The following is an 18,666-nucleotide window of genomic DNA, read 5'->3' on the forward strand; positions in this document are numbered from 1 at the left end:
CATTTTTTCAATATTATGAAACAACTGGCTTTGCGCGCGGCTACGCCTATCTCATTGCCAAAATTACTGACAGTGTGCTAAATGTCATTAAGATTGGTTAAGATACAAACATTGGAAGTATGAGAATGAACAGATATACACCGTTCGGTTCTCAAGAAAATGATCCGTGAACCGAAATATAATAAAATGAATTTTCGATGGATGTAGTTAAAATAATTCAACTGTTTCCTTTTGAGGAATAAGGTGCGATTCTTATACATGGTCTAATTAAGAAGTTGAACACAAAAAAATAAATTAACACGTGATAAATGATTCACCTTCAGTTCAGATCAGACCAGTCAACACACGAACAGATATGCAAGACTACTATAGCAATATTATCAATGAAACTGCGTACCATTCATGCACGGATGCGCGTTCAAAACGGCGTATGTGTTTCAAGGGCGCGCCACTAGATTACGTAGGTACGACTTCCTCTCTTCGCTGTTGCTATATTTATCTTCAGTCTCTCGAGTGACGTTCAGTGGATTTCCTTCGGCGTGTCTCTAGAGATAGATTTTATATTTTCACAGAAACGATCGCTTCTTAGATTGCCTTTAGCGGTCTGGGGATTTGAGATAATGTCATCTGGGTATATCTTTTTCTGATTTTTGGAGTAAGACTCATACGATACTTATTACTTTTCAAACCATGTACTTAGTCCCGATTACATCCTCACCACTGGAGAGAAGCTTGTTGTGCTTCTATGACCATGATCTTGGATTGGAAAAGCCAGGTTTATAAACAAAACTTACCTCCACAATCTACTTGTTTGAGAATCTTACCTATTTTTGGTCATGGTTACCACACATTCTATAACCCGAATGTCCAGATATTCTTAAGATGTTTTCTCTCACCGTTACTCTTTTTCAAGTTAAGAACTTTAGTTTAAGTATTAATCATAATAGCACGATATCACCGCATTTATCTAAAGCGATCTAGTACAAGTTTTACTACCGTCGTTGTTAAATCGTTTCATCTATAAATCATATAAATAGCAGTTTTACAGTGATGAACTACAAAATTGAATAGCCCGTTATATGACGCTATAACCGCTTAATCCGGTAGTAAACTTAACTTTTAAAGCACTTAATAAAGTTTTAGGAGCTAATAGGGATTATAAAGTATATGGGTCATATCCAGCGCTATATAACGATCCCTTTTCCCGTGTTCAAGTCCAGGAAAGACTTTTCTATTTATAAGTAATTATCCAAAATAAGGCAGTGGATTTTGATATGTTCCTGTTAAATTTTAAAATGTAACCCTAAAATAATGTAAAGTATTATTTTCAAGACAAATGCGAATAGGCATTATTAGTTTGCGTGTACCTTATATCTCATCTTGCTTACCATCAGCGTGGTCAGCAAGATGATATAATAACCATCAGCAGCTCGTCAAATGGACTAAAATTTACAAAACAAATAACTTTTTAATATTTAAATTTTTTTTAGATATAATAAAATTGGTTTCGTCTTTTTAAATCTCTATCTTATACATAGCTCAAAATATACGCAACATGTTGTCTGGCATCGAATATAGTGTAAACAAAATATAGTATAAGTGCCGGATTACTGCGGATCACTATGTTTTCAACGTTCCGAAGCGTACTATCCCAAATAACGTAGGCGGCCTTCCTTGGGTTAGCTTTATAAAAAGGTATTAGTTTATCGAACATAGAACAAATAGAATTTTTCTTTGCTTTTCGTGAAAACATTTGTTTGTAACGCCGGTTCTTGAATGGCTGAATAATTTGATGCTTAGAAAAGAAATCCCAATGATAAGGTTCTTGTGGTCTTTGCATTAACAGTATTATACGTACGTACTTATCATGTCTCTATCAATTACGTTCAGTTGGATAGCTTTATGATGAAATTGAGATTAATAAATACATTCATATACAAAATCACATCTATAACCCTTGCGGTGTAGACAGAGCCAACACTCTTGAAAAAACTGAAAATCCACGCTCCGCTGCATGGCCTACCGATATTCTATCATCATTATGCCCCATCGCCTACAAGAAGAATCTCAAGTATATTTAGCCCTCCCTCAGACGCCTTTTACTACATCCACACGAAAGACACGGAATGGTCCTATTCCGAAATTCCGGAAATCACACGGCACGAATTGACGGTAAGAAATTTGTAAGAATTGATGCTATTTGAAACGCACCTCTGGGATTATGTTGTAGGAACACATCACACCACGCCCTAAAAAAGCAATAGTTCCACCGCTGCCACCAAAATACCTTTCTAAACCTCGAACCAGTTCGCACACCGCGTCGTGATCAGCTAAATGTCATGATGACATTTGGGATTATTCTCAACGTGTGCGCTATGCAACAGAAATAATAGCATCCGGGAACAATTACAATGCAGTGCTTACATTGAGATAAAACAACATTAAATCCCAATAAAAAAAGAAATCACAATTAAAAAAATAACTATTTTTTTTAATTGGTAGCAACTACACTAAATAAGAAATTTTGCTTTGGCCAAATTACTGATATAAGTAAACAATCACTAAATAAATTAAATAAAATAAATAAATAAATATATACGGGACAAATTACACTGATTGAGTTAGCCTCGAAGTAAGTTCGAGACTTGTGTTACGAGATAACTTCATACACTTTTGTATTGTTCTCAGTTCCCCTTATTGAAATACATCTAAATTCTCTAAATCCATAATAAAATTACAACCAAAACTGCCATGTTAGATACAAATTAAACGATATATTGAATTTGTACTAGCAAGAGGAGTACTAGAAGAGCGAATCGAGTAAAAGGGGTCATAATGATAAACGGAATTACAAGTTACTTCGTGTTACTCGTTACCAGACCATATTCTCATGTAAAACAATTTACGAAGCCTATTTCAAAATGCTTATGTACATTATTCTCACACATTTACTTTAATATTATCATGCAACTGGTTTTGATGTGAATTTTTTAATTGGATCATTTTATTTAGGCTACATACTACTTTATGAAGTATAATATGTTTTTTCTTAGAAAGATTAGACGGCCTTCTTGGCGGTAGTGCGCTCGACTGTGTAGATCCCGTGTTCGAATCCTGGCCAGAGCATGATGAGAACGGGACTGTTTATTATAGGACAGGGTCTTGAATGTTTGTCTATATAAGTATTTATTATTAAATATAGTATCCTGAGCTAGCATCGCGTGATACAAGTTTCAAACTTACTTCGAGGCTAACTCAATCTGAGTAATTTGTCAAAAAAATATTAACAAAAATTTGTTTGGGATTCATTGACGCCATTTCAACAAAATTCATTTCCGCGTCGATATCGGCGGCAATAACATCCTTATCGCCTTATTCTTTATCATATTGTCGATTTTAAACATGAATGAATGAATATTGTACGTATATACAGCAGACTGGATAAGCAATAAACCAATGACCATAGCGACGCCGAGTTGAACTTGACCCTCGGCACAAACTAGCAATTCGCTTCATTTGCGCTTTTTATCCAAAACTCGTACCAATAAAAGTTCTATCGTCAATGCGAAAAGCTTCAAAATTCTTTGCATCTTTCCCGAAATTCGGAGCAACTGTTGCGTGTCACAGAATTTTGATCGTTGCTCTAATGAACGAAAGTCTTCCAATTGCTTGAGCGGCAATAGTGCCGTTGGCATCAATTGATTCCTTACTCTTGTTGAATGGATTATTTTAGTTTCCATTGTAGGTGCTTTCACATGGATCCCGTTGGATATGTGCCAAGGGATTTCGGATATCGTCGAAGATCTTCCCTTTTACGATCGATTATTATCGTCATGATTTATAGTATTCCTTACTTTTGTTTATATACCTTGGGCTGTTTCGTCGATTAAAAAGTTTGTTCTCGTTAATCCTTCTCAGCTCGTTATGAAGTTATTATGCCACTTAGTAGACTTTATTAAAATATTGTAACGACCTTGTTAGCGAAAATTTGTTCTGAACAGAGGAGATCATTAAAGTTGCTAGAGAATAACAATCTAAGTAACTAAAGGAAATACAGCAATGAAAAGAACAAGCGTTAAAAAAAAGTAACGTTAGGATCATAATTAACGTTAAAACCAGGAATACAACTATTAAAAGTCCTGATTGAGACGAAGCTAAGTAAATATCAGATACTATTCTGAAACTGAAATTGTCTATACGAACACTATGCTTAATTCTGTGAGTAAATTGTAACTTTCCTTTGAATCAGCTAGAGTCTGCAACTCCTATGTTAGCGATCTAGTTTCCTGAAACTACGAAGCCTACAGTTGGAAGTTAAGAGATAGCTTTCGTAGTGGAATTGAATTAACTGGAAACATGTTTCTAGAATAAAGTATGCTTAATTTCAGTATCACTATCTCAATCTCAAGAAATACATTGCTAAAAGCCTTAATAATGATGCCTTCGACGCTTATCTTAACGTGTTCCAGGTTCCACAGCAATGCTTCCGAGCTCACGGCCCGACCGCCTTCCAACTTTTCTGTCGCCACTTTGTCCAGTCTCTGGCGTCTTCAGTTTCAAGTCAACTGACTCACATATTATCTTTCGTGACGCAAAGACAACCGTTCTTCAAAGTCAACCGTTTCTTTATAAGAAGTACGGTAACATACGAAAACCGTACATGTATATATACCGAAGCGGGTTGCCAGTATAAAATATTATGTACTGCAATTAAAAATTAGAACACTCCGAGTCGGGACAGGACGAACAATTACACAAAAAGCTCTCATTTAGTATGGTCGCTATTGTTTACGGGTTACCGCTCCCTGATGTAGGTTCTTACATACAAAGGCTTTCAACAATTATGTCATCCATGTTTCTAAGTGACGTGGATATGTTTTGTTCTGAATTTGAAGTACAGAATAATGTGAAAACAGAAATTTAATTTAATTTTAAAAAGCAGAAACTCCAAATATGGTTTGAGTTAATATGGACTGTACAAAAGGAGAAGCATAACTTAAGACTGAATATATCCACGCCTAGTAAAAGCACAAATGAGACTTGATAAACAAGTGTTTAAGACGCGGGAATAATGCTACTATCGTCAATTTGGTTCGCCAGGTTACATTAATTAAATCACGAGCCTCTTTCCCGGAGGGGTAGGCAGAGACATCTTTCCACATGCTACGATCCCCGCACACTTGATTCGCCTCGTCCACATTCATGTCTCTAATACAATACATACAAGGTTGTTGGTTGACCGATGGAGAACTTAATTAAGTATCTATTCTTGTAAGTAGTTCTATGTAACTACAGTAGGCTCACGAGATAGCTCTGCCACCTCGCCTTGATTGGCTCGTGTGTAGGTATTATCCATCCCTCGAATATAACATGTCTGGATTTTTCTAAACTCTCGTTATTGAATGGCCAAAAGGTGGGTTTGGAAGGTAAATAAAATTAGGGTATACACAATATATTTAATCGTTAAGCGTATTGTAGGTGTAGACTGCCGTCCGTTCTTTTGCCGTTAAGTAAGCGTAGATAATGGGATTACAGCTACACGAGTACTTAAACTAGGTTACCCCACATTCGTATTGTTAAATGATTTTGTTGAGAATTTAGACGTTAAACTTTTGAAAACAGGTTTACTCTTCCAATTTCTGTGAAAGTCGAGTAGATAATTCAATTGATCAAAAAATTACTGGATATTTGATGAGCTAGACAAATACGTGGTATTCTGAGGCATGAAAATCGTTATTATCGCTAGCAAAATCAACAACCTATATTTTTTGACTCATGATATCTGGTTAAGAACGGCAACGTGAAATCCCTGATAACTTCTAATATTATGTAAAATTTACAAGACCTATTACATATTTTATATTACTAGCTAAAACTGCAAAGCGAACCTAGCTCTTCATCGTAGAACCCCATGTTTAGGGTTGCCATCCGTCCGGGTTTCCCCGGATTTGTCCTAGTTTAGAGGGCATCCGGGGAGCGTCCGGGGAAGGTTTCATTTGTAGACCGGGTTTTAAAATATTAATAAATAAATAAAATTTGGGCCGCTTACATTGCTGTAGGTCTAAACTTTAGAAATGTTCTGATTTGTTGTTTAATATTCAAATGTCTTTTGCATTGCATTGTATACGTTTAAAAGATTTTGTTAACATGACCGGCTTTCGGACTCTAAAATCAGGGGTTTTCACGCGTCTTGTCCGGTTTTCCAAATTTTAGAGATGGCAACCCTACCCATGTTAGAACCAACAAAACACATTTTCTTGTAAATCGAAACTCCATACTCACAGATGACGCGTCCATCGTTTTCGATTCTCGCATAAAAAGACTTGTTTATCTGAACTCAAACGAAGAGTACAAAAACATTTATAAAATTAATTTTCAACCAGCTCATTAAGTTCGCGTTAAAATTCGTGCAATTGCTTTCTCCGGTGCAAGGTGCATTAAGAACACCTGTCTTCCTGTTCACTGACCCCACTAGCGAGTAACGGGTTACAGCAATAAGGACAGACACTCGTAATTCGCTATACTTTTTTTTACAGGAATTTTAATGTCTTTTGCTCAAAACACGATGAATAATGCAAGTGCTTGGTTTTTCTTGCTCATCCAACCGTATTTTGGACGAATAAAAGTTTAACGGTGTCCCACTGGTTTTCACACAAATTTCAGTAGGTAGTTGTGGCGACATCTATACGCCACATGTTACAAAAATAAAAAATCTATTAGTCAAAACAGCGGAAAACCTAAAACGCGCAAGCAAATATTTCACGGATTGGAGCGTATATACAACCTCCGACTCGGAGTCGCGGTTCCCCAGGCATAACACTTATCCTGGCGGAAGATTTTCCCTTTGGTGGCGGTCGAGCCCTAACTATCGCTCCCGCTATATAGCTTTATTAACAAACAATTTTAACTACTGAGAATATAAAAAATTCAATGATTCGGCGCAGAAGCAAAGTTTTAACTTGAGACTGAAAATTAGACCGACTGCGCAAAATATGATGATAAGTCACAGATGAGTGCGGGGACGGGGACGTGTTTTAAAAATTATAATTATATGAAGAAATAATTTCTTTTTTACTATGGAGTAGTATGGAGCGATGTGATACATCCTACCGCCTGCGCCACATGATATGAGATGCCAGAGACAGGACCGGTACGAACGGATACATTATTAGATATGATTCCAATCATGAATAACTAGTATGCACATTTCTATAAACTATCAAGGAAAATATAAGAATAGAACTTAAAGAGAAATTCAGTACATGGGCACTACTTATTTTTTGAGAAATTTCTTGTAGTAGGCCCACGACATACATTTTATTTTTAATTTAAGGGAAAATTGTTTTGCAGTCGCATATTTCCGCCTTTACGGTTATCCCAGAGTACCCGTATGCCTCAAACCTAAAGTTTTTGAGTAGTTAATGATGATACGTTTAGAAACTATGACACTCATGGAGAAGTACGCAGAGAAGTTTCGCGTCGCATAGAGGAACATAGAAAGAACAATCAGAATCACCCCGCGACATCTAAAACGTTCGTATATTCGAAGCAATGCTTTGGAGACGTTACGGCTGACATAGCAAAGTGAATCGTTTGGACGAGTCTTGAATTGAAGATCAAGAGAACCATGGAGCAGAGAGTACGACAGACCATCGCAGCGGTGGGTCGAGATGCAGGTCGAGACTGTATATAAGGCTGACACAATATCACCAAGAGTAGAGGTCCATATCCGATATTGGATTCTCAAAAGGCAGCCGTGATAATACGTGCTGCTTTAAGGCGATATCCCTTTGTTTTTACTTTTAAACATCAGTATTATGATTGTTCTAATACTTTTAATATTTAAAGCAATAAACCATATGGGTGTTATGATAACACAGGAAGCGATATGTTATCTATAGAGAGGAAATAATCCAACGTAAGCATAATGCAATACAGGCTTATCGAGGATTAGTATTAATCATTTAAAATGTTCTGATTAGAGGAAAAAACATATGTCATCGTTTTATGAGTTCAAATTATTCATTTTAGTAATACGTTGATGACACAATTATTACGCGCTAAATTTATATCAAAGTTGCTGGTTGGGTTGACTACAAAATATCTATTTTTTTTCATCTCTCTTTTATTTTTTTAGAATATTTTTTCTGCAACTGTGCTTCAAACGCTAATAATCCAGGGTTCCTTGTTTGATGCGATGAGCTAGCAACCTGTCACTTGATTTTTGTTAACGTCTTGTCTGTTTTTTTTTTTTCAGTTCTTACACGCATCTCATCTTTGGCAACAGTAAAGTTTTTATTCAGCCCCGGATCTAGATGTAAATTTTACAGGCATTTGTTTGGCGTCCAACTGTCCCTTACTTATTATAAATGCGAAAGTTTGTATGGATGGGTGTAGGTATTTTACTCTTTCACACAAAATAAAATGGACAAAATTTGATTAAATTTGGTACACAGGTAGCATTCTCGAATAGAATAAAAAGTGAAACCCTGGCTGCAGGTAGTTACACAGCAAAATATATATTGCAAATTTTTTGATTCAGGTAAGTAGCAAGTTCTGCTCTTTGCATTATGTGATAATGTAAGATGATATGATATGTATGTTAGAGATAAGTCCGTTACAAAAAAGCACATATTATACTGTGCTTTTTTGTAAAAGACGAACTTTTTCTTGTCCTCATTATTCCAAATGTTAAATAAAACATCAAAATTTATCAATATTCGCTATTAAACATGTGGTTACCCATAGAATCATAAACTTTTTTACTCCGTTGCAGTGGGGAAATAAAAAAAGGGAAAACCATTTTCGTCAAAAAGCTTGATACGAATCTATGTCGGTGAATGATTGACAAGAAATATGAAAGGAAACGTAATCGCTCAGTCAGGATATGATGCAGGTACCGATCGATATGAATAATACTGATAAGATAAATTTGTTCATTCATACATTTTGTTACGAACATAAAAAGATTAGTTAAAACACATATTTAATCTTTTACATACCTACATGAAAATGGAAATTAATCATGTCTTTATCCCTCACATGGTTGTCAGAGCCACAATCTTGAAAATACTGAAAGGCCATGTTAAGCTGTATGGCTTATTGATGGAATTGAAATAATGACAGTTTGATAACCCATCCTTAAAGAAGAGTCCCAAGTTCACTAGCCTTCCACTTGATTGACTTTTAGAATCTGTATGGGAAGAAAAGCAGCCGGCACACACTTTGTTTTATTCTTGGCTACCAGAACAGCATGGAAGCTTGCACAACATGAATGTGCTCCTATTACCTTCAAGTTTGGATAGTTGTAAAGTTGATGTGGTTGAAGAAAATGCATCAATGAGTTTGTTACGACTTCTTCTGCACTGACACTTTGGAAGCGGCAGTAAACTTAGTTTTCTATGTAATTTATATGATGTCAACCAATGTTGTGAAACCAAAAGGTATGACAATTATTAAGTGATATGTAGTGCCCCATAATAATGAACAAAATTATTGAATTTTGAACTATATTAAAAACATACGAAACACCAACCACAGTTCTTTCCCAAAGGGGGAGGTAGAGACTATAATTGCAACTTGCCACAACAAGCAACCCAGCTACTCTTGTCTGGCCTCCGAACCTTTCGCAGGGTAACATAAACCACATTGGATCACAGTTACCATAACAATACTCTTCAAAAATTATTCACTAAACTATGCAAAATACATACGGCAGATTAATAATCATCAGTATTATGCATGCAAACTCAGTAAAAAACAATAGCATTCTTTGAACACATTTGGTATGTAATGTGGTATGTTAAACAATACAGTTTCTGCTAAATAGGGTTATGATACAACCACTACAAAACCATACTAGACCACTTTCTGTAGGACTCAATGGAAATGGTCAACTGGTAATTAATATGATGATAATACTATTAGTATTGAGTTCACCAATTGTGCTATATAATATTTTAAGACAAAATGAATGAAACGAAAGAAGTATGCAGGGACTGGGGCAAGTGGGAAGATTAAGTCTCTGCCTACACCTCTGGGAAAGAGGCATGATTTTAATGTATAAGTGAAAAGTATGAAAGTATTAGGTTAACTTAGTTTTTCAGGAGTAGGTAATTAAAAATAGTGTACACAAAAATCAGTGATATCCTTCTTAAATAATCTAATAAAAAAAACAAAATATCTCTTGCAGGGTAGACAGAGCCAACAATCTTGAAAAGACTGAAAGGCCAATTTCGTTGAGTTAGAAATACAAGTTTATTGACTAACTTGTATTCTAACTTCTAGCTAAAACTTTAAAAAAATTAACACAATCAATAATGTTGATGTTACAATAACACTTTCCCGTGGGAAAAGTCGATGAGGAAACAATTTGATGGGAATTTAATGTCACATTGTTTTCACATGGAATGGGAAGTAATTAGAGATAAACTAAAGAAATTGAACTGTTGATTGTTCTTAATGCGGTGTTTATACACACATGTATCACAACTATATGCCTTATGGGGAAGACAGAGCCTAGAGTCACGCTCTTAAGGTCATGCGGGGTGGTTTAATGATAGGGAGGATGTAATGTTAATGTTCACACATATGTATATATATCACATCTTTATCACATATATACAGGGAAGACAGATTTAATAGTAAAATTTTAATTTCTGCTCTTACTGGGAGCGGTTTTTTGTTTACATGTGAACAGTATTATTATGTATCTGTCATTTATTGACAATAAAACTTACCTGTTCCCAAAGTTTGTTCTCCAGAATTCGGCCGCATCACTCTTGGTTATACGGAACTGGTCACCAGCGAATGTTCCGTTGGGAAACATCGCTTTTAATTCACTTAACATATGACTAAACACTAAACTCAATTTCGTCAAATTACGCCTATAATGTGAGTTCTCATCAAACATCTTCTCTTTACCTTCTTTGAACAACTTTATAGCTTGCTTACATTTACGGATCAAATTATTTATAAATATATTAAAATGTTCATTACTATTCAAAGCTTGCATATTATCCTCGTATTTGTTATAAATTACACGCAATCTCTGATATGTGTCCGGCAAAATATCCAAAATAAAAGGGGGACTGTTTTTCAAATTCATTTTGTGATGTTGACATAGTTTTACCACTTTGTCCATTAGTTTCCAAGTTTTGTCTAATGTTCTTTTATCCGTTGCGAACTTTGTAGGGCACACGGCGTCAGAAAATGCGCCGTGTAGCTTAGAAAATATCGACGATATGTTCTTCTGTTGTGATTTGTGTCGGGCAGCCGCCATGTTGGAAGTCCGGTGACATACAAAAAAACAACCAATTTTATCAACGGCACACTAAACTTAAAACACACTTATCACTTAATTATAAGGTATTCTAATGTGTGGTTTCTCATCATCACGTAAACACACCACATTTACAATACAAAATGATAACAGATAGCCAACGATCGCTCACTATCACATTGGCGACGCGTATGACAATTTGACAATTGAATGACAGGCGGACTGACGAGACTAGCGGGGCGGGCGACGGCGTAGTGAATGGAAATTAGAATGTTACCAGATTCATTGAAATTTCCAATGAAGCTGGCTTTATTGTTACATATTTAGATTATTGATAAATAATTAATAAAAGATAATGGTTAACTTGGGATTATTTTTATAAGAGGTGAGCTATCAATCCGTTACTAGCTGAATGTCAAGTTCATCATTATGTCGTTTTAGAGATTCTTGGTTCTGTCTACCCACTAAGGGTTAAAGACGGGAGTTAATGGCAACTCTATATCTACTAGACTTCAGTCGTTTGAGTTTTTGCGACCCATTTTTTTTTCCAAATCAGTCCATTGGTTTCAGTTATCATCATTCATTCATTCATTCCTATGGTCACGTCTATATCCCTTGCGGGGTAGACAGAGCCAACAGTTTTGAAAAGACTGAATGGCCACGTTCAGTTATTTGACTTAATGATAGAATTGAGATTCAAATAGTGACAGGTTGGAAGCCCATCGCCTATGAAAAGAAGAATCCCAATTTGTAGGTAAATCGTTCCTCGAATAGTTTGTTGTAATTTATGCCCTGTCGTCTCCGACACTTTAGCATAGAACTGCTCCATATCTTTCCAATAGATGTTGTTAAAGGGAAAGGCTAATTAACTTTTAATTCTTCTTGTAGACGATGGGCTAGCGACCAGTTACTACTTGAATCTTAATATCATCTTAAGCAAATCAACTGAACGTTGCCTAAACATAAGCAGCCTTAATCAGAAAAGAATAAATAAAGTATGTATATGAAAATGTAATAAAGGCATGAAAACATAAAAAGCAGTAGCAAATTAAGTTATTAAAATACGTATATATATTTGAAAGAAAGAAAGAAAGAAAAATCTTTATTTGACGCAAGATGTAACATAACACGTATTTTTTAATTTTTTACAAAATGTAATTAACTCGCTATTTGTTATATTATATTATATTGGTAGTCGTATTAACTACACATTCATTCACACTCACACAATATAACACTTACCAATAAATATAACTACACATTCTGGGATACCGAACTACATGGATATAAAAACTAACTGTAAAATGTTTGATATTAGTTTACTTTGGCAAGTGAAGAACTAAACATTTTGGCCGATACTTGATTGTTTTTATAGTTCATAAGAATGACAGAACATTTTTGTGAATAAATTGAAGATTTCAAAACTGAAATATTAAACTTAAACTAAATATTATATCATATTCTCCCTACGTTTAAGGACATTTTATGTAGATGGTAACATTTTTATTAACAGCTTTAGCGTTTAGTTTCTGCTTACCTACAGTTATTTCAAATAACAATTAATGTTGACTGAATAAAGATTGAGTGCATGAATATTATAATTTTTTTATTGAAAACCGGTAGATAGCTAAAAATCTTAACATTTAAAAAAAATAAAACAATAGGGCTTAACAGCGCCATCTTGCGAAAAATTAACAAATAGGTAACCTTCAAGGTGGCAGCACGTTAAGTTGCATTTATAGATTAAGTAAAGCTCCATAGGTGGCGCTGTACACTATTAATAAGTATTGCATTTTCTTTTGCCTATTCTTCAGATTTCTAAAATTATCCTCAATCGTCATCATCTTCTTCCTCATCGTCTTCGTCATAGAATTCTGTTGTTGTTGTTGTTGTTGCTCTTTTTTGCCGCCGCCGTCTTTCGTGCCGAATCATGAATCTAGGGTGTCTGTAACAAAAAAAAAAAAAAAGAAATCAGTACCTACTTACCTAACATATTGACAATAAATTTATAGTTCTTTAAATATGATCATATTAGATGACTTTGTTAAGGTATTTCCTTTAGTTTTTTTCTCCCCATGTCACGCTTTCTCGACCTGACCACTGAATCGAATTTGATGAAATTTTATTTGAATAGAAGGCAGTTACCTATTTATTTAAACAAAGGTAATTTTTTTTTTTTGGAATTTCTAAAGATAGTTTAAAGTAAATTTTGCTCAAATATTCATTTCGCACATTTAAGACAGACAGACATTTTTTTAGTTTCAAGCCTCCCTCTTTCTTCTTTAAACTCATTTGTTTGAACGGACATATGTATATCGCGGGAAAATCTGTACATTCGTTCACCGAATTGGTCCGTGCAGGAGTTTACACAATACTTATTTATACAATACTTACGTTGCTGCAATCATATTACATGGGTTTTTCTCGTAAATGTAATATTTGTATATTGCTCCTTTCATTCCAATTATGACATTATCTGCCGAGTCCATTGCGAACGTATTCACTCCAGTAATGTTGAAATTCCTCAGAAATTTCGCTACTTCATTTTCTACGTCGATTTGAAACATATTGCTATTATCATCCATTGCAAAAACAGCATCGGATCTGCTTACAAACACATTAATCATCTTATCATCATGCAAACCTTTAACTTTTATAGGTATATTTTCACCATTCTTTAAAACATACAACGTTTCAGTTGCTACGTCGACGAAAAACATATTATTTCTTGTATCAATCGTTAATCCATGCCCGTTGGTAATAGGATTAAATCTTTCTAAGCTTTGAGTCTCTTTATTAATTTTGAACACCCTATTTTGCGGCCATGTAGCTATATACATGGTGCTACCATCATTGTTCAATGCTATGTACATAACATCTTCGCCCAAAGCTGTATGCATTTCAATAGATCCATCCTCTTTGTATTTATAGACACCATTATCTGTTCCAAGATACACGATGTCATTTAGGTTATCTACTGTGCTAGATTGACCAAGACCAGCTACTTTTATAGTCTCAACGTCACCACTGGTTTTTAAGACTTGTAGGCTCATTTTCATTTCGTTGCTTACGAGAGTAAAGAATATATCATCTGTTTTCCATTGGACTCTCATATCTGCTGGTATACCGTGGAGACTGGCGATTTTTTCTTTGAATGTAAACATACCGTTTAAGACTATCATTTGTGTGCACTCGAATTGTAGTTTTTCGCTCTTCATCAAACTCTCTCTGGTGACAAGTGGCGTCGCTTGAACTGATAATAGAGACATTAATAGTATTGTTTTGATCACTTGGTCCATCTGAAAGGAAATTTTGGAGATTGGTACAAATAAAAATAAATTATGGTTTTAAATAAATAAAAAGAATAGGTAGACTTTTCGGTAGAACAGAATAGGTTCACCAATTTTCTATGGGTGTCATAGGAATTGATAAGCCAGCTCACATTGCCAGATCTTTTAAATATCATGTACGAGTAAGATGTCACTTACAATGGTACCTTAAGCAAACTCGGCGTCCACATTCCCATGAGACTAAATCCCCGAGCATAAGTTAAGAGTCTATTAAATACCTAGATAACTATTATTTTCTAAACGCTTTTATCCCCTTGTTCTTTTGCTTCTAAGATTAAAATTAAACGGTAAAAGCTTACTATAAACACGCACACACAACATCCTTATCGCTTACGGCTTAGACAAAGCCCAAGTCATAAGACTCGAATCGATTTATCGTGATGGAATTGATATTCAGATTAGTAATAGGTTCCATCGTCTATAAGAGGAATTCCAAACTTACCTTTTTATACTTTAGAAAACACCAAACACACTTTAACTTCTCTTAATAAATTAATATAGCGTAAAGATAATACTACCGTTTATCGCGAACGTTAAATGTTAACTGATGTCAATGTAATAATTAGTCTTTTTAAAAGTATCCGTCTGTTTTTGTTTTGTTTTCTGAGTATCTTTGTTCCAGCTCTGATTCATGTCAAAGAGTAAACATTTCTTGTTTATTGTAGCGTAATATTGTTATAAATAAACTAATATTTATATACCAGTGTGGTAAATCATAATTTCTTCCTTATTCATGTTAGTATTAGCAGTAATTAGCTTTTTCGTGGGACTCTGCTCCCGTTGGAAAGTAAAAATTGCTGGTGAACGTTTTGTGTGTGGAAATCAGAGACGTATTTTTTGACTTAAATAATATCTTGATAATAATATAGTTATTTGTGTTTCCCGCGTTTCTGTGGGAATTTTGGGAAATTCTATCTTAGATTCGAGAGATATATAACCCATCTAATTTCTTAACTACTTCTTAACTACTACTACAGCAGAACATAAAATATATAATATAGTAAGAAATAACCTGCATCGAGGCTAACTCAATTTGTGTACCTACGTATATATTTATGTATTAATTTTATTAAACATACAAGGCATAGTCATCAGATATTGTCACAGTTTCCTCGATAACAATTTTTCTTCTTTTTTTTCAAAAACCAAATTAACTGAAACACAAATTGGCATTGGAAAGTGTCGCGTCACGCAGTCAGGAAATTCGTTTCAGATCTTTCAAAAACTTCATAAAGTACCGTGATTAATGTTCCACCTTTAATCATTATGCATTGGTAACGTCTCTGTGAAAAATGATTGTTTAACCTGAAGCTTAGTGTGACTGTACTGTAGAGCGTGTGATCACAGCATTCGGAAAATACTTCCTACTATCAAGAATGGATGTAAAATTTATACAAAACCTCTTTATTTTGTACTGATTCGAAATTCCGTGTACGGAAATAAGTATTTAGTTTGGTACAGGCGAAGCCGCGGGCGTATCTTAGTTTTATATGAACAGATTATCAACCTTTGCTAGCTCGATTTATTTTGGCGTCATAAATAGAAATTAATAGACCAATCATTTTAACCAATTTACTTGATATATTTTCTATACAAAATATTCTCATCTCACGCACGCTCTATAAAGAATTATACTCACTCTAATCTTGACGCATTTTTTTCTCCCACAAACTTCAATCGTGAACATTGTCTTCGAAGACATTACGGAAATCTTTGATGAAGAAAAAAAAATCGTTTTCAAAACAAGAATCGAAGTGTAAAATATTCAGCTTGGCGTGGGAGAAAAATCAGTGTGTGAGCGGTTCATCTGGACAAAGAGTTCTTTTTTCAAATAATATGAGTGCGTTTGACCTCAATCTAGCTGGTGGTAAGCAAGATGAGGCCTAAGGTGGCGCACGCTAGCTCATAATGTCTTTTCACGCCTTAGAATCAGCGAAATCTCTCTTTTTCTTTCTCGTTACCTTTTCCCGCTTTTTGCGTGGGGTCGGCACAGAATGTTTGTCTTTTCTAATTACTTCGGTCACTTGCCATTTCACTGGTCACTCCTTTTCTACTCTAGGTACTATCGTTTACGATGTCCATCCATTTATCAGCAAAATATATAAAAAAGGACACTGACTGATATATCAAATTTGGTATGAAGATTCCTTCTGTAGACTCTAGGGGGGGTGATAAGAGATGATTTTATGGAATCGCGAGAAGAGAAATAATTGGGAATTTTCGCTTAGCGAACGGACAGGTTAACAGTTAAGAGTATTTATATCGTGGATGTGGATGTCATGTATGTATATATCAAGGAAGGATTTAGTAGTTAGGTACCTACTTTATTACATTCAACATTTCAAACATTCGCGTTCACGACATATTATTTGATCTATCACGATCCGAGGCACAATAATCTATCTTGAAATCTCGGAATGGTCTTACATACTTCCTTTGAGTACGGTTTCAGTAAGACATCATTTTTCACACCCCAATGTCACAGGTAACGAATGGAAACCTTCCATCAACTTCAACAGAAAAACAACCTTAAAATTAACAGTTTAAAGTACAATTTTCATTGATGCGAAACGAGAATTGCTGACAAATTAAAGTAGACCTCCCATGAACGTACTTGCAAGTAGTTTCTGGTAAAGTACGAAAATAAGTTTGAAGCGGAAGGGCTCACGTTATTGTGGCTGGTTAAGGGATAATGTATGGTAGGGTCAAGATTTGGTAGAAACTACAATTATATGGGCGTATGATTGAAGGTTACTCGAGAATTACGGTGTTCGGATTTTCAATTCGTTACTACAGTTATTTTTAACAGTCGACCGAAAGAAAGGCTTTTTTTTAATGTGTTTGTTTGAAACACAAAAAATATACAAAGGCGAATTTATCCTATTCAGGGATCTCTACTAGTCAACTATTGAATAATTAAGAGGAGAGTTACTTGTATAGGGCAGAAGTACGTACAAATCCTAATCCTATATAATAATACATACATTATATAAAAAAAAACATAATAACATACTTCTACAACCATACACCATACCTACAAGTTGTTTTGAATAAATGTTAAATTAAATGCTAAAAGTTGATAAAGAAAGATTTACTCATCTATTCGGTATACAAAATGCTCCAAAAATACTGGTTAGAAATAAACATCCAAAGTAATTCTAAAGTCAATCTTATTGGTATAAGTATAAGGACTAAATCTTTATGCCAATCTTTGGGCAGATACATAGAGTACTCATAACATATCATAACAGCATCACTAAATACAAAAATAAAAACGTGTATTATAAAAATTACATAATAGTTCCACGGAAGATTTGACTTTGTACATAAAGAACGTAAAACAACAGCTAGCAATAAAAAAGGTGGAGTTAACAATAATAAAGTTGATGACAAACGAAAAGCTAATTTCAAAGGATAGTATCCACAGGAATCTGTCAAAAAATCAAATATTTCTATAGAGTACAGTATCAATATTATAATCTCTTCATAAGCTCGTATTACTGTAGTAGCCACGAATACGAATATCGACAATCCTTTTCTGTTGTAAATCTCTTCTTTTTTAATAATGTATAATTTTGAAAATGATAAACAAGTGATAAGTAAGTTCCAAGTACAAGTCATAGTTGTGAGAAAGTAAGTCACATCAATCATTATATCGTCCATGTAAATCCAGTCCAAGATTATGTACATTTGGTGGCAGTAGCTTGAAATTAAGTGCCCTTTGCCGACGAAGTATATTAGTTTCCTGTCTTGTTTTCTAAAGTAGTCGTAAATGAAGAAAACTAGAATTAAAAATGTTGTCATGGCACCACCAATCCATAGTAAATGTATGGATGTTATAGAATTGATTCTTGTGGGACATAGTTTATCTATTTCATACATTTTATCTTCTAGTTTCTTGTCGCGACTTAATAACTTCAGATTTTGATATGCGAGTGGATTCTCTTCAAAAAACTATGAAGTGTCCACTTTCCTGTTCACTTTGCTCTAAATGTATAAAAACTATGGAGCAGACATTTTTTGCTTCAAAACAAT

At 34.6% G+C, this 18,666-nt stretch overlaps 2 protein-coding genes across 3 annotated transcripts in view; both read right to left on the reverse strand.

Annotated features, from left to right (window-relative positions):
- Nucleotides 1-11,490, reverse strand: part of LOC106140728 (E3 ubiquitin-protein ligase CBL) — a 55,867-nt gene extending 44,377 nt beyond the window's left edge. For both annotated transcript variants that reach the window (XM_060952101.1, XM_060952102.1), the window contains exon 1: nt 10,740-11,490. In XM_060952101.1, the coding sequence (XP_060808084.1) occupies nt 10,740-11,281 (542 nt within the window). In that variant the 5' untranslated portion in view covers nt 11,282-11,490. The remainder of the gene's footprint in view (nt 1-10,739) is intronic.
- A 1,290-nt stretch (nt 11,491-12,780) lies between these two features.
- On the reverse strand, nt 12,781-15,181 carry LOC106140604 (uncharacterized). Its single transcript, XM_060952029.1, has 3 exons — nt 15,074-15,181; nt 13,676-14,580; nt 12,781-13,226 (listed from the first exon to the last, which is right to left on the reverse strand). The coding sequence occupies exons 2-3, from the start codon at nt 14,578-14,580 to the stop codon at nt 13,112-13,114; spliced, it is 1,020 nt and encodes a 339-aa protein (XP_060808012.1). The 5' UTR covers nt 15,074-15,181; the 3' UTR covers nt 12,781-13,111.
- Between the last annotated feature and the right edge of the window lie 3,485 nt (nt 15,182-18,666).

Source organism: Amyelois transitella, chromosome 27, assembly GCF_032362555.1.
Source record: "Amyelois transitella isolate CPQ chromosome 27, ilAmyTran1.1, whole genome shotgun sequence".
Lineage (NCBI taxonomy): Eukaryota > Metazoa > Arthropoda > Insecta > Lepidoptera > Pyralidae > Amyelois > Amyelois transitella.

Excerpts from the sequence above, each read along its gene's own strand:
- LOC106140604 (XM_060952029.1), bottom strand. The coding sequence starts at position 14,580 with ATGGACCAAGTGATCAAAACAATACTATTAATGTCTCTATTATCAGTT. Across the intron at positions 13,227-13,675 it reads TGTAATATGATTGCAGCAAC|ACACCCTAGATTCATGATTC; the intron begins GTAAGTATTGTA and ends TTTTTGTTACAG.